The sequence below is a fragment of the Lepidochelys kempii genome, chromosome 7 (genome assembly GCF_965140285.1).
Source record: "Lepidochelys kempii isolate rLepKem1 chromosome 7, rLepKem1.hap1, whole genome shotgun sequence".
NCBI classification, from domain to species: Eukaryota; Metazoa; Chordata; order Testudines; family Cheloniidae; genus Lepidochelys; species Lepidochelys kempii.
In genome coordinates, this window is record NC_136386.1 from 88,509,153 (window position 1) to 88,523,687 (window position 14,535).

The 14,535-nt window shown below is 40.0% G+C and overlaps 1 protein-coding gene across 6 annotated transcripts in view; it reads left to right on the forward strand.

Moving 5' to 3' along the window:
- The window catches only part of PCDH15 (protocadherin related 15), a 1,335,873-nt gene that overhangs the window by 1,152,084 nt on the left and 169,254 nt on the right, over positions 1-14,535 (forward strand). For 5 of the 6 annotated variants that reach the window (XM_073353680.2, XM_073353679.2, XM_073353690.2 and 2 more), the window contains one exon: positions 30-146. In XM_073353680.2, the coding sequence (XP_073209781.1) occupies positions 30-146 (117 nt within the window). Of the gene's footprint in view, positions 1-29; positions 159-14,535 lie in introns of those variants that run through there. The other variant, XM_073353689.2, reaches the window with a different exon arrangement.

Below are 14,535 nucleotides of genomic sequence, written 5' to 3' on the forward strand. Positions count from 1 at the left end.
AGAACTAAACTCTTAATTATATTTTGCAGGATATGAATGATTACTCCCCAGTATTTAGCAAAGTTCTCTACAGGGGACTGGTTGCTCCCGATGCAATCAAGGGCACTGTAATCACTACTGTTTCAGCTGAAGATCAGGATCCTCCGGTAAGCAAATGATTTTGTTAATACACTTCACCCAAGAGGGAAAAATCTTTAACCCTCATATGTGACCTAAACCTCTGAGCAACAAAGGAGATTATTATGAGTCTCGCACAGCAGTAGCTTGCATAAATTTTTTATCCCAGCCTGTCCTTTGTCATCATGGACATAGGCTGCATTTCAAATGATTTTTCCCAGGGCTGACAAATCAACGATACAGCTTCTTTTTGATGGGAAGTTATCCGGCTTCATGGCACAGATGATAAAAAGAATAGGCAGGAAGCAAACCCATGACTGCCTGCATTTGGAACAGCTCTGTGGCTTAAAAAGAAAACAAAACACAACTTTGCAAGCTTGTCATTTCCTTGATTTGCAGTCATTGTGAGTTTCCAGTCTATGTGACATACTAGTGTTCAACAAAACAGCACAGTTCATCAATAGCCCTTTTTGGAAATGTAGTATTTGAACTGAGCTTGGTTGATCTGGGGATAAAGTTTATTTCTGCCACTGGTTTCTTATCACTGTTCCCTGGTGAAGCTCTTGATTGACAGAACCGTGCACATTTTTGACTTGTTATCTTTTCTGATGGGTAATATCTATTTGTGTAATCAAGGAGGTTCATGAACACTGGTGACCAAATGATACACTGAGGACAACAAAAGCCAAAAATAGTCTGTCAGAAGGGTTTAATTTTGATTGTTAATGTTTAGAATACTAAGGAGAAGAAGAAACACTCCAAATGCTCGAGGAGTGGTGTTCTGAGAGAGTGTTTGCAATGCACATTAAAAGCTAATGCTAATATTTTGACAGAGTTCCACATAAATCGGTTATAATTAAATACAGTACATAGTTTTTTTTAACACTGAGAAGCGCTGAAATACTAAGGCTATACTTATATAAGTCATATTTAATATGTACTGACTGTGTTATCCCTTTGCAAAAAATCCAGACACAAAATGGAAAATTGATGTTAATCAGTCTAGCTCCTTTGAAGTTAATTGAGTTGGGATAATTTATACCAGCTGAGGATCTGGCCCATTGTATGTTTAAGATCTGTAAAGAGAGTACTATAAAAATTCAGGTTAATAGTATCAATATTTATTTATTATTACTATGTATTATTTCATTAATGTCATTTCTGTGTTGAACTCTATACAGAACACAGAGAAAGACACAGTCTGTCTCCTAAGGATCTTACAACATCAGGGAAAGATTTGAGGTTGCATGGTAAGGCTGAAGAGGTGCTAAATACTGGCAGCCATTCTCAGACCCATTGTGCCTTAGCCAGGTGCAATGCCTCCTCTAACATAGGGGAGCATAGATCTTAGCAGCTTTTGCTATGCCCTTTCACAGAGGTCAGTGTGCATTTCCCTTTGCCGGCCTAACTCTGGTAGCCATTGTGGATGGGGATTAGGGCAATAGCCCCACCCTCTTATTTCCCGTATAGCTTTCTTTGGTGGTGTCCCAAATGGGGCTAGTGGTTGGAGCAGGAGTCGGGAGCTAGGGACTGGAGTCAAGGATCAGAGTTGGGGTCAGGACCCAGGTGTTGAGCCCAGGGTTGGAGCCAGAGGCAGGAGGAAGCAAGGCTGGAGTGGACTGGAACAGGACAAGAATAAAGCTGGATGGCAAGGCTGGAAACAAGGCAGGGGTATGAGTAATTGCAGCTGCTGAAGAGCTTAAAAACAGTCCTGCTGGCTTCTTCAGACAATCAGGCTGGCCAGCCAATTGGGTGGTCCTAAAGTAACACAGTTTAGCTCATTAATCTGTCTGGAGGACAGGCTGGCTAGTCCTCATGCTCAACTGAAGGAGCACACTCAAGACAGGTGGAGACTAATACTGCTGTCCAAGATGGATTTCTCCAGTTTGTGTGCCTGGGAACACAATGGCTGGTCAGTGTCTGTTCTCTGCCCTGGGGGAGTAAGACTATGCACATTCTAGCCCTAATCAGACATCCAGTGATTTGAGGAGGAATTAATCCTGATTGCTCACACCCCCATCATTTGTTTTCAAGTCATTTTGAAAATTCTACTAAGATGGTATTCTGAAACTTTAATTATTTTAGTGTTCTAAGATTTCCAGCTGAGGTCGATATTGCTTGAAGCTTTGTTGTCATCAGGGATCTCTTTGGTATTCTGTGTATTTGGTATTAAGGACATTAGTGAGGTGTGTAGTTCAGGTGTTCACATTACAAAGGATGTTATTGTAACTTACAAAGTTTGGCAGTTTCAGTAGAAGGTTAGGAGGAATATGAAGCACACACAGTATTTCAAGGAGCTCAGTGAGCAACGCTGGGTGAAACTTGAACAGCAATGGCTCCATTTTGTCCCCTCAGGAATTCCCTGTCACTTAAGGAACTCAGCAAATTGTCTCAATTCAAGAGACGGTATCCTCAAAGTAACCTGCAAATTCCTCACATGTAAAATCTCTACTCGATTTACAATTAGTCGTCTCGCATTAACCAAATTATCCACCACTGGGAGCAGTTCCACTGTGTATGACTTGTGTATGCTATGAGAAAGGCTAAGATTATGTCATGAAGGTGTAACAATGCTGGTTCTGGTGGGACCCAACAGAGAGTGCCAATTCAGGACAAACTGCTTAAAGCAGGGCAGTTACAGCCCAAGGCTGGGGTTTCTATGCACACCAAGGCAAACCAAACCAGCCAGACAGAGGACTTTGGTTTTACCCCATTGGCTAACCACAAGTCACACAAGCAATTCCCTTAGACACTCCAGTTTCCCAGTATCACCACCAGTGCCACTTGTTATGGGGACGAATGGTTATGAAAACCAATACCCCAGTAAAAGAAAAAAGGTTCTCCTGATCCCAAAGCACCAAGCCCCAGACCAGGTCAATATACAAATCAGGTCTTACCCACAAATCACGCTGTTGGCAATCCTTTAGAGTCTAAAATCTAAAGGTTTATTCGTAAAAGGAAAAAGATATAGATGAGAGCTAGAACTGGTTAAATGGAATCAATTCCCTACAGTAATGGCAAAGTTCTTGGTTCAGGCTTGCAGCAGTGATAGAATAAACTGCAAGTTCAAATCAAGTCTCTGAAGAACATCCACAGCTGGGATGGGTCTTTCAGTCCTTGGTTCAAAGCTTCAGGTTAGCAGAGGTATGAAGCAGGATTGAAGACAAGATGGAGGAGCTGCAGCAGCTTTTTATATTCTCTTACCATGTGATCTTTCTTTCTTTGTCTCAAAGACAAGCTGTCCATCACATGGCCTGGAAAAACCTCAGAGTTCTATCCGTAGGCATGAATCACAAGGCATGTCTGCTTTCTCTCAGTGGGTCAGTTGTATAGCTGATGGTCCTTAATGGGCCATCAAGCAGGCTAGGCGGACACCAGCTTGTCTGGGGTGTCACCCAGTAGTATAGCGTAAATTTGAAATACAGACAGTATAGAGCCAATATTCATAACTTTAACTACAAAACTTTAACTACAAAAATGATAGCACACATAACCATAACCAGCAAACCATAACCTGTCTTATTTGATCCCCTTTATACAAGATTTGGTGCCACTACAGGAACTTGGTTGCAACCATGTTCTATATGGTCCCAGTTCAAGTCAATAACGTGACAGTAAGGCTAATATTATATCATGAAGGTCATGAATATCACAGAATCCGTGACTTCCAGAGACTTCTATGACATTTCTGCTTCATCCCTGGGGCGGCAGGGCTGGAGCTGTCAGCTGGCAGGGCCCCAGCAACTCCCAGTTACTGCAGGGGGCTTCTGCAGCTCCCAGCTGCTGCCAGGGTACCTGAAGCTCCCAGCCAACAGGGGCATCAGGGTGGACCCCGCAGCTCCCAGCCGCAATCCCTTTGAGCCGCCATGCATGGTGGGGGTAGGGCAGCAGCTCTCTCAGCCACTGTGGATGGTGAGGGGGATGCCAGAGTCCCAGCAGGAGTGGGTGCTGGACCCAGGGAGGAGTCATGGGCTTCCATGATTTTTTGTTTATTCCCTGTGACCTGTCTGTGATTTTTACGAAAGACAGCCATGACAAAATCTTAGCTTTATCTATGAGGGATGTTACAATTATTTTCTTTGCCTCCTGCACAGCCATAGCTCAAATCTTGATCAATTCCTTAGGTCATAGTCCATGGGTCCTGGATCAGGACTCCTCCACCAGTATGTTAGCCATATTCCCTTCTTGATTTATTCATTTCAAGTTATCTGTAAATCCAGTGAACTATGTGAACAAGGCCAGGAGAGAGGATATTTTGGAGCCACTGTATCAATAGTAGACCTGGATGAAAAATGGATTTTCTGTCCTATGGTAAATTCTGATACTTCAAAATTTGACTTTGTCCCAAATTTTGATGAAAAGGCAATATATCTCTGAGTTTTTTCACAAAAAGGAATATTCCAAAATATTTCATTTTGATCTTATTGAATCATTTTGTTTCAACTTTATCATTTTGACTGTTACAATAGCATAGAATAGAATAATATAAATATTTAACTGTCATTATCATAATGAGAAGTTTTGATAATTTCCCATGACAATTTAGATGAAATTGGTACCTTCCAGGAAAAGGTTTTGATTTTTGCAAATCTGCTTTTCCTATGGAAACGTAGACTGTCCATAGAAAATTTTTGACCAGCTCTAATGAATAGACATGTACAAAAGAATTCTGTAATATATCACCAGACCATAGATAAAGTGGTGATTTGGCAAGATAGTTCACTCCCTCCGAAGGTCCTGAAACCAATTCCAACAGCTACTGTTGTCAATGTTTTGAGTATTGAAAATGTCATTGTATGAGTTTTAGAGAGACAAGATGGGTGAGGTAATAATCTTTCATTGGACCAACTTCTGTTGGCAAGAGACAGAGCTGTTCAGCATAGTTAGAATTGTATGGAGTGGTCAGAAGGTAATAGATGGTGAGACCTTTGGGGATAATGTTTTGTTTCTTGCATTTGCTCAGGAAGTAGAAAAGAAATGAAATATTATCCTCACCAGTTTCACCATCTATAACCCTCTGACCACTACATACAACTCCAAATATGCTGAATAGCTCTGTCTCTCTCACAGAAGTTGGTCTGTGATGAGGTGGTCAGGAGATCCCCTGCTGGAAGCCTCAGGGTCCTGCCACATTCATCCCAGGAAAGGAGCAGTGGAGCTAAGTCCTCTGAGCAGCCAAGAGAGGCTACAAAGGGCTAGATAATCAGAGAGGCTGCAAGGAGCAGCCAATCAGTGCCCAAGAGGGCCATATAAAAAGGAGATGCAGAACCAGAGACAGTTACTTGCTCGCACCAGAGGAGTGCAGATGGTGTTCCTGGCTGGCCAAAGGGAACTGCAGTACCATGGACAGCTCAGTGCTGGCAGGGACCAGAGAAGTGAGAAAGAGCTTCTTGCTGGCTGCTGGGCCTTAAATATAGGAGAGCCCTGACGTAAGGGTGAAGCATCAGTGAAGGCTGGGGCCTCAGGGAAGTGGCCCAGGGAACTGAAAGCAGTTTCATTAAAGTAACACGGTGGCACATGGCTGCTATTCTTAGGGTCCCTGGGCTGGGACCTGGAGTAGTAGCCAGACTTGGTCCCCCCTATATGCCACTAGGGAAATGTCCTACAACTGGACAGCGATAACCCTGAGAAAGGGATCTGAGCTGTTCAGAGGCCCAGCGAGAGATCTGGGGATAGAACAGACCAAGAGGGCACTGCCTCCTGGGAAGAATACCTGGGGTACTGCCCAATACCAGGGCCAGAACTGTTTAAAGACGGCAGACACACCCAACCACCATTACATAGTCCAATAAAAGATATTACCTCACCCACCTTGTCTCTCTAATATCCTGTGGCCAACACAGCAACTACACTTCATACATCATGTGAGTTTATATGACATTTAGCACAATGGAGTCCAGATCTTGACTGTGACCTCTAAAAAGGTCTGTGATAATATAATATAAAACGTCCAACAAAAATTTTCCCCAGTACGCCTTCCTTACAATGCTTTCTCTAATATTTATTTAAATGTCCTCTCTGCTCTGGGGGTGGGGAGTTACCCACTAAATTCCAAAGTGTGTGTGTGTGTGTGAGAGAGAGAGAAAGAGAGCAAAATCACTGGGTAGAATCACATAGGATTCAACTTAAATCCGTATATATGGATTCCATTCCATATATAGCTGGCCCCTGTATGTATGCATATATATAAATATGTGGAAATTTAAACTAAGCTTCAAAAGGGCGAAAATGAATCAAAAAATTTAGCCAAAATCTGAAGACCATTTTTTTTCTTTACTTATTAAGGTAAAGTAATTTAATAGCATTTTTAAAAGTTAATGTGTTACCAATATATATACAGTAATACATACACGTTATTTAGATGTGTGTATATATGATGTGTATACATATATGTATATTTCTATTACAACCTCTCTCTCTCTCTCTGAGTGCATGCATATAGGTTGTTATGAAAATAAATAGAATTCTATGCACAATTATTTTAATTAATCTAGAACAGAAAAAAAAGAGACTAGAACAGAAAATAAAGTTACCATTAATGGATTTTGCAATTTACTGTTGTTTTATAAAAAAGCTGAAGATTAAACTTAATGCTCAGAAAAAAAGAAAAGAAAAAGTCCATAAAGGTTTGCTAAAGTCTAAAGAGGAATTCTTTCTCCTTACTTATTAAAAATAAAACAATTTAATACATTTTGGATAGTCGATATTTTACTTCCAACTAATGACTAACAATACTAAGCCACTTCCTGACTTAGAAAATCAGAGAAAATTGAAAAGAACAAATTGGCTTTTATTTTTTCTATTGAATTAAAGTTGCTTAGCTGTTTTATCCTCCACATTATTATTTTGGGGCCTGCTTTGACATTAAGAGATGTCACAAGACAGATGGGTAATGAATGAACGACTATCATAGAAAAAATACAACAAATAACCTTTTCTCTGCTATTACAAAGAATCTTTCTTTAAACTTGTCTTAGGGGGATAAAGATTTCACTGTGACCATCATCAATTTTTTGGTACTTTTTTCATCTAATTGGATCTTAATTGGGCAATACAAATCAGTCTGTTTTATCACTTCAGGAAAAAACACTTAAGCTGAAGTTTTACTGTGAAAAGTGACTCTAAACTGTCAGGGTGGGATTCCATGTTTGTATCGTAACCAATTCCATATTAAATGTGATTCTGTGTGAATTGCAGATAATTAATATAATTGAATAGCAGGAAAAAAATTTGGATATAGGACATATCTAATTTAAAGTATCCAAGCTTTAAAATATTGCTATTTTACAAGTTAAGAAAGAAAGAAAGAAAAGTATTTCCTAACTGTCAGCCTGGGGTGAAAATCAAGCTGGATTTTTTTCCTCCTTACATATCACTCATAATAAAAGTTTTGCAGATCAAATCAGGTCCTTAGTTACTCCCCATTATCTTCATGAGATCCCCTCATTGCATTCAGGTATTATAGTGATGAGGGTGATATAACAAAGTTATTCACAGGGTTACTGGCCCCTTTAAGGGGAGTCCAAGCTCAAGGTGAACTAGACAGTTAATTGAATAATGAGCACCTGAGCCATCTGATAAAAGGCTATCTCTGCTCAGTTGCTAGGAGGTGCTCAGAAAGAGAGAAGCTCTTCTGTGGGAGGGGAGCTCTACAGACACTACTATCTCCAAGAAGGAGGGCTGTGCAATCCGTGAGCCAATGAGAGATATTACATGCTAGAGAGATTACGAATCAGAATCACTGGCCCCAGGGAGAAGGGTTGTGCAACCTTCTGAGCCCAAGGAAAGAGACTTTATTTCAAGTATGGTTTGGAAAATAACTGGCACATCTGATCTTTGAACTATTACAGTATCTGGTTTTGGAATTATTATTTATTATTTTATAATGCCAAAAGTATGCGTGGCATCTCACTATACTAATAAAACTTGGCCCTTGCCTGAAAAGCTTACAATCTAATTTCATAAATAATGCAACAAAAGGGATATCAGAAGAGTAGGAAGAGCTAAATAGGCGAAGGACAGACAACAAGAATGATGGCAATAAGATTTTGTGGTTACTCACCAAAGACTTATGTTAAGCATCCATTATTTCTAATTTTTAATACAAGTAAATAAATTTAACTAAATACAAAAGTCTTTAATTCTTTTTTTTTTTGAAGGAATTGTAATAGACCTGAGTCTTAGGTAGGTATTTGAGACTCCAATCCAGGAAAGCAATTATGCTTAAATTTATTTATAATTAATTAATTAATAATTAATTTATAATTATGCTTAAATTTAAGCAGATGTATACATACATTGAAGGAGGAAGTTCATATATTTTTTGTTGGATCAGGCCTTGAATGAGAAGAGGACCAATTCAGGAATGGTATTCCATGCGCTGGAAAAGCAGTCAAATGTGAGGCATCAAGGCTGGCATCATAGGCTGAGCAAAACAGGCAGAAGGCAATGCAGTAAGAGACAAGGGTGGTTAAGTAGGAAGGAGTGTCTGCTAGGATCTGGAAAGTGAAGACTAGGAACCTGATTTTCCACTATGTTACACCAGTTTTATATCAGCAGAGCTCCGTTGGGGGTATAATGGTGTAAAACTGGAGTAATACAGTGGCGAATCAGGGCCCAATTGAGAAATGGAAAGGAATACTGTCAGATTGGCATGTTTTGTTTAGTTGTGTTTCGAGTGGATTGGTGTGGGGGCAATGTGGACATCCAGGAGGCTGGAATAGCAGTAGTTGCAGTAGTTAAGGTGGAATGTGATAATATCCTGCATGAAAGTGTTTACCTTTTGGACAGAAAGAAAAGGTCAGATCTCATAAATGTCAAGCAAGAAAAGCCTCAGGTTTTGCTCACAATCTGGATGAAGGACATGGAAGTGTCAAAAATGATCCCTCAGGGTATAGGCCAAAGTGACAAAACATTGTAGCCTTGTCAACAGAGACAGATAAAGGGGAAAGGGAAGAAATTTTCAGAGGAAAAATAAGGAGTTCAGTGTAAGCCGTTTTAAGTTTAAGCTATTGGCAACCCATCCAGGTGGAAATTTCAGAAACATGCTGAAATGTGGAATTGGTTGTGGGAAACAGAGCAGAAGATTTGTGACTCAGTGTAAGATGATAGGTGAAGCCATGTGAGTGGATGATATATGATGTAAAAGGACAAGAGGAGGAGGGCAAGGATAAAAGGCCTCTGGGACCCTTACCAGAAGAGGGAGAGGGACAATGAAAAAAAAAAACTTCAGAGGCAAGATTGGGACCAGAAGCATCCAACACTGCAAGACAATAGTCAAGCAATAGTAGAATGGAATATTGATCCTGGCCAAGAAGTGTGAAAGAGAGAAAAATGTTTTGCAAGCAATCCCCATGAGCAGATGCATAAAGTACTGTGTGCATGTATTGCAGAAGTGAGAGACTACATAATGTCATCCACAGTCATGATTTGTAAATCATATTAGACCCAATCCTGATGTTTTTATTTATTCTTTACTACAGCCTCCTTAGGGGAGGATTTATTAATGGAGGTTCTCTGTGTCCTCATAAGAAGGAAAGGATGGAAAATGATAAAGTACAGGTAGGAGCTGATGAGAAACAGTCAAATGAAAAAGAGTCCCATTCAATTACATCATGTAATGGCAGACAGCTAAAAAGTAACAAGTTTTTAAAGTGCTTATATACAAATGCTAGAAGTCTCAGTAATAAAATGGGTGAACTAGTATGCCTTGTATTAAATGAGGATATTGATATAATGTGAATCATAGAAACTTGGTGGAATGAGCATAATCAATGGGACACAGTAATACCAGGATACAATATATATCAGAAGGACAAAACAAGTGGTGCTGGTAGGTGCACTCTATGTGAAAGAAAGCATAGAATCAAATGAAGTAAAATCTTAAATGAACTATACCAGAGAATCTCTAAGGATTGTAATCCCATGCGCTAATAAAAAGAATATAACAGTAGGGATATAATTACTGACCACCTGACCAGGACGGTGATAGTGACTGTGAAATGCTCAGGGAGATTAGAAAGGCTATAAAAATAGAAAACTCAGTAATAAAAGGGGATTTCATGTATCCCCATATTGACTGGGTACATGTCACCTCAGGATGGGATGCAGAGATAAAGTTTCTTGACACCTTAAATGACTGCTTCTTGGAGTAAATAGTCCTGGAACCCGCAAGAGGAGAGGCAATTCTTGATTTAGTCCTAAGTGTAGCACAAGATATGACCCAAGAGGTGAATATCGCTGAACCCACTTAGTAATAGTGACCATAATATAATTAAATTTAACATCCTTGTGGTGGGAAAAACACCACAGCAGCCCAACACTGTAGCATTTAATTTCAGAAAGGGGACTACACAAAAATGAGGAGGTTAGTTTACCAGAAATTAAAAGGTACCGTGCCAAAAGTGAAATCCCTGCAAGCTGCATGGAAACTTTTTAAAGACACCATAATAGAGGCTCATCTTAAATTTTTTCCCCCAAATTAAAAAACATAGTAAGAGAACCAAAAAACTGCCACCATGCCTAAACAACAAAGTAAAAGAAGCAGTGAGATACAAAAAGTCATCCTTTAAAAAGTGGAAGTTAAATCCTAATGAGGAAAATAGAAAGGAGCATAAACTCTGGCAAACAAAGTGTAAAAATGTAACTAGGAAGGCCAAAAAATTAGCTGTTACAACTCAAGAAAGAGATCTTGGCATCACTGTGGATAGTTCTCTGAAAACATCCACTCAATGTGCAGCGCAGCAGCAGCAGTCAAAAAAACAAACAGAATGTTGGGCATCATTAAGAAAAGGATAGATAACAAGACAGAAAATTTCATATTGCCTCTGTATAAATCCAAGGTAAGCCCGCATCTTGAATACAGCATACAGATGTGGCCTCCCCATCTCAAGAAAGATATTTTAGACTTGGAAAAGGTTCAGAAAAGGGCAACAAAAAAGATTAGGGGTATGGAACGGCTTCTGTATGGGGAGAGATAAAAATGACTGGGACTTTTCAGCTTGGAAAAGAGAAGACTAAGGGGGGGATATGATAGAGGCCTATAAAATCATGATTGGTGTGGAGAAAGTAAATAAGGAAGTTATTTACTCCTTCTTATAACACAAGAACTAGGGGTCACCAAATGAAATTAATAGGCAGCAGGTTTAAAACCAACAAAAGGAAGTATTTTTTCACACAACGCATAGTTAACCTGTGGAACTCTTTGCCAGAGGATGTTGTGAAGGCCAAGTCTATAACAGGGTTCCAAAAAGAACTAGATAAATTCATGTTAGATCAGTACATCAATGGCTATTAGCCAAGATGGGCAGGGATGGAGTCCCTAGCCTCTGTTTGACAGAAGCTGGGAATGGGCGACAGGAGATGGATCACTTGATGATTATCTGTTCTGTTCATTCTCTCTGGGGCACCTGGCATTGGCCATTGTTGGAAGACCCGGTATGGCCATTCTTATGGCCAAACCATATACTAAATGAGAAAAACCCACTGCATGGCCAAGAAAGTAGGCATAGCAAGCCCTTCTTTCCTGTCTCCACTAGTAAGATAAAGGGATCTGTACTCAAAAGATATTGTGGGAGTAGAGGGATGGAATGTGACAGGTCCATGGAACAGACAGTCCTAGTACCTCAAACAGTGAGCCCCACAGCCTCAAAAATTGCAGTGGTCAAAACTCACTTAGGTGCTTTTGCTGACTCTTAGGAGAGGGGAGATTCTGCTCATCAGGACTAGCATTGAATCTGATCTCTTTAATGCGATTCACAAATGTTTGCCAAATCATGTATTTTAAAAGAGTTAATTGAGAGTGTGGTGGGGTGTGAACAGAGGTTGCTAAGAGTTTTCTTAGTACTTTGTGATTGACAAAGTGAAAATGTTTAGTATGTCTGCACAGATGGCTTTACACACATCTTAATTATTCAAGGACACCTTTGTTCCTCTCTGGAGAGGGAAAAAAGGCTTATTTCTTTCTTATTTAATGCCGATAACTCATGTTTTATTTAAGTGGCATAATGCCACTCAAGGATGCCGGATAATTATGGCCATCTTCTCAAAATGCGTAAGCCTCCAAATAGTGATTCAGTAACAATTTATTAGCAGGGGGTGTAATTGAACCATTAGAATTTTGATAAATCTCAAACATAATTTGCTTGCTTTATTTATAAGTAAATATTCATGAGGCTGACATATTATGGGGTGCTGTTTTTCCCCTTTGATAAGCATGCCTGTTCTATACAGGTTATCACTGCAGTAGCTGTAATGATCCATTTCTACACTCTCCCGTTATCCTCTCTTTTTTTTTTTTGTTGTACTGTATTGATGGGGTGCATTACTGGAAAGGGAGATTGAACACTAATTTTAAAGATCAGATTGCTTCCTTATCTTGGGTATGAAATCATTTATGGATTTATCTGGTGAAGCAGTACATTGAGAACTTTTTCCTCAGTTCAAGCTCTTAATGAAATCATCAGTGATCATTCTTACAGTTCTTGACAACCAGTGGAAATTAAAATGTTTATGAATATTTAATTGGGGTGAAAACCTATGAAACAGTCAGTTCTTGATCTTTGAAAACACATTGGATTGCTATTAGATTTGATAGTGTAAGTGGAAAGTTTGTTTGAAGGAAATATACTATATACGTAAGTACCTCCTTAAGTAATTTTATCTCATGGATTTACGAGTTTGTATAATTTTAATTCTTTAAATTGCACTGTTAGAATAATTATGGGAGCAATCCTGAAAACTCTTTATCATGTGAACCAAAGTTTTCAGGATCAGACTCTATGCTGCTGAACTGTATGCTCATAAGTAAAATAGCTCAAGTGATAGATCTGAAAAATGCCTTGCAGTAAAGGGCGAAATCGTGACATGTCCTTATGTGACTCCTAGAGAGGAAGAGAGCACACAAGAAGGCTCCTTCCCCACCATTGAAGGTTATCTACATAGGACTTGTCACAGCTGCAGCTGAGTGCCCACATGGCTCCCTTGGTGTGGCAGTGGAGACATCCAATACTCCAAAGGGGCAGCATAAGATTAAGAGGTGGGGGCATGACCCCACCTTCCTCTGCACTCTTCTGCAGAGTTAACCAGCCACAAAGAGAGGAGTAGACTGGACCATTCTAAAGGATGGTGCAGTCTGCACAGTTCTCCTGCAGAAATTGTGCCTTCCCAAGTCCTCCAGTAGGGTCTGTGACCCTAAGAACTCCTAAATGCCAACTGGCAAAGGGTTCCCTGTTCTGGAACAGCCACTCCTATCAAGTCTGACAAACTCATGACACCTAATACACTGCTTTCACCGTATTTACCCATAAACGATCATGTAAGATGTCTAATGGAAGCTTATGTCATACTGATCCTCTTAATCATTGCATGATACATGTATGGGTGATATTTTAGAAGCTGTATGTATGTAGGCGGGATTGGCAAGGTGTTTTTGCCAGACAAAGGGATGTGGAATCACCTGCCTCAGTTCATGTGTAAACTCAGCATTGTAAAGCTAACACAAAGACATCCCTATTTACATGTGAAAGTCAACAGGAAAAACAATTTGGGAGGCAGGGAAAGATGTGAAACAAACAGGAATATGGGAGACACTTTGGAGCTAGCACTCTCGAAAGGACGCCACAGGGAGTCATTCTGATGTGGAGACCAAATCAAGAGAGTATGGGGATAAGAGGAAGGCAACAGGACACCTCTTTTATCCACCACTTGAGGAGGTAACTGGGCAATATGGTTATGCCCATGAGAAAACAGGATCTCAACCACCCTCGGTTGAAATGTTGCAAGAAAGGTCATAAGTAAAAAATTGCTTTAGACATGATTAGCTTGTTATAGTTAAGTCTTGGTTTAGGAGAAGTATTTTATACTTTATTTTATTTGTAACTTGTTATTATCATTTCTCACAATCTTTTTAATAAACTTATACTAGTTTTCACTATAAATAGATTACTGTGTTATGTTGCGATTATTAGAGTTGGTACTCAATTCAATCAAACAAGCTGATGTGTGTATGCTCTTCCCTGGCAAGTAGCAAAACTTGTAATTACTGTGAGTGTTCAGTGAAGGGGCTGGACTCCACAGGAGGATGCTTCTGAGGTGTTCAGGGACTGGGGTACACCAAGTGTTAATTTGTAAAGCAAATTGGGAACTGGCAGAGGCCAGAGAAGAGTGCTTGAGTGGCTGAAGAGCTGGCAGTGTCAGGGAGCTGACATCCAGCTACCACATGAGAGACTCCTTCTCACTGGAGGCTGGAGAATAGCAGTGACCCACAGTCCTGGACACCCCAAAAAACTGTCACAAGATCATGTGGCTCTGCACTATCTCTTGTCCAGGCCAGCGTCTATATTATCGTTCATGTTTATTACAGTTTTGCCTAAGGGCCAACCAAGAATTGGGGCCCAATTGTGCTAGGCAGTGTGTGGA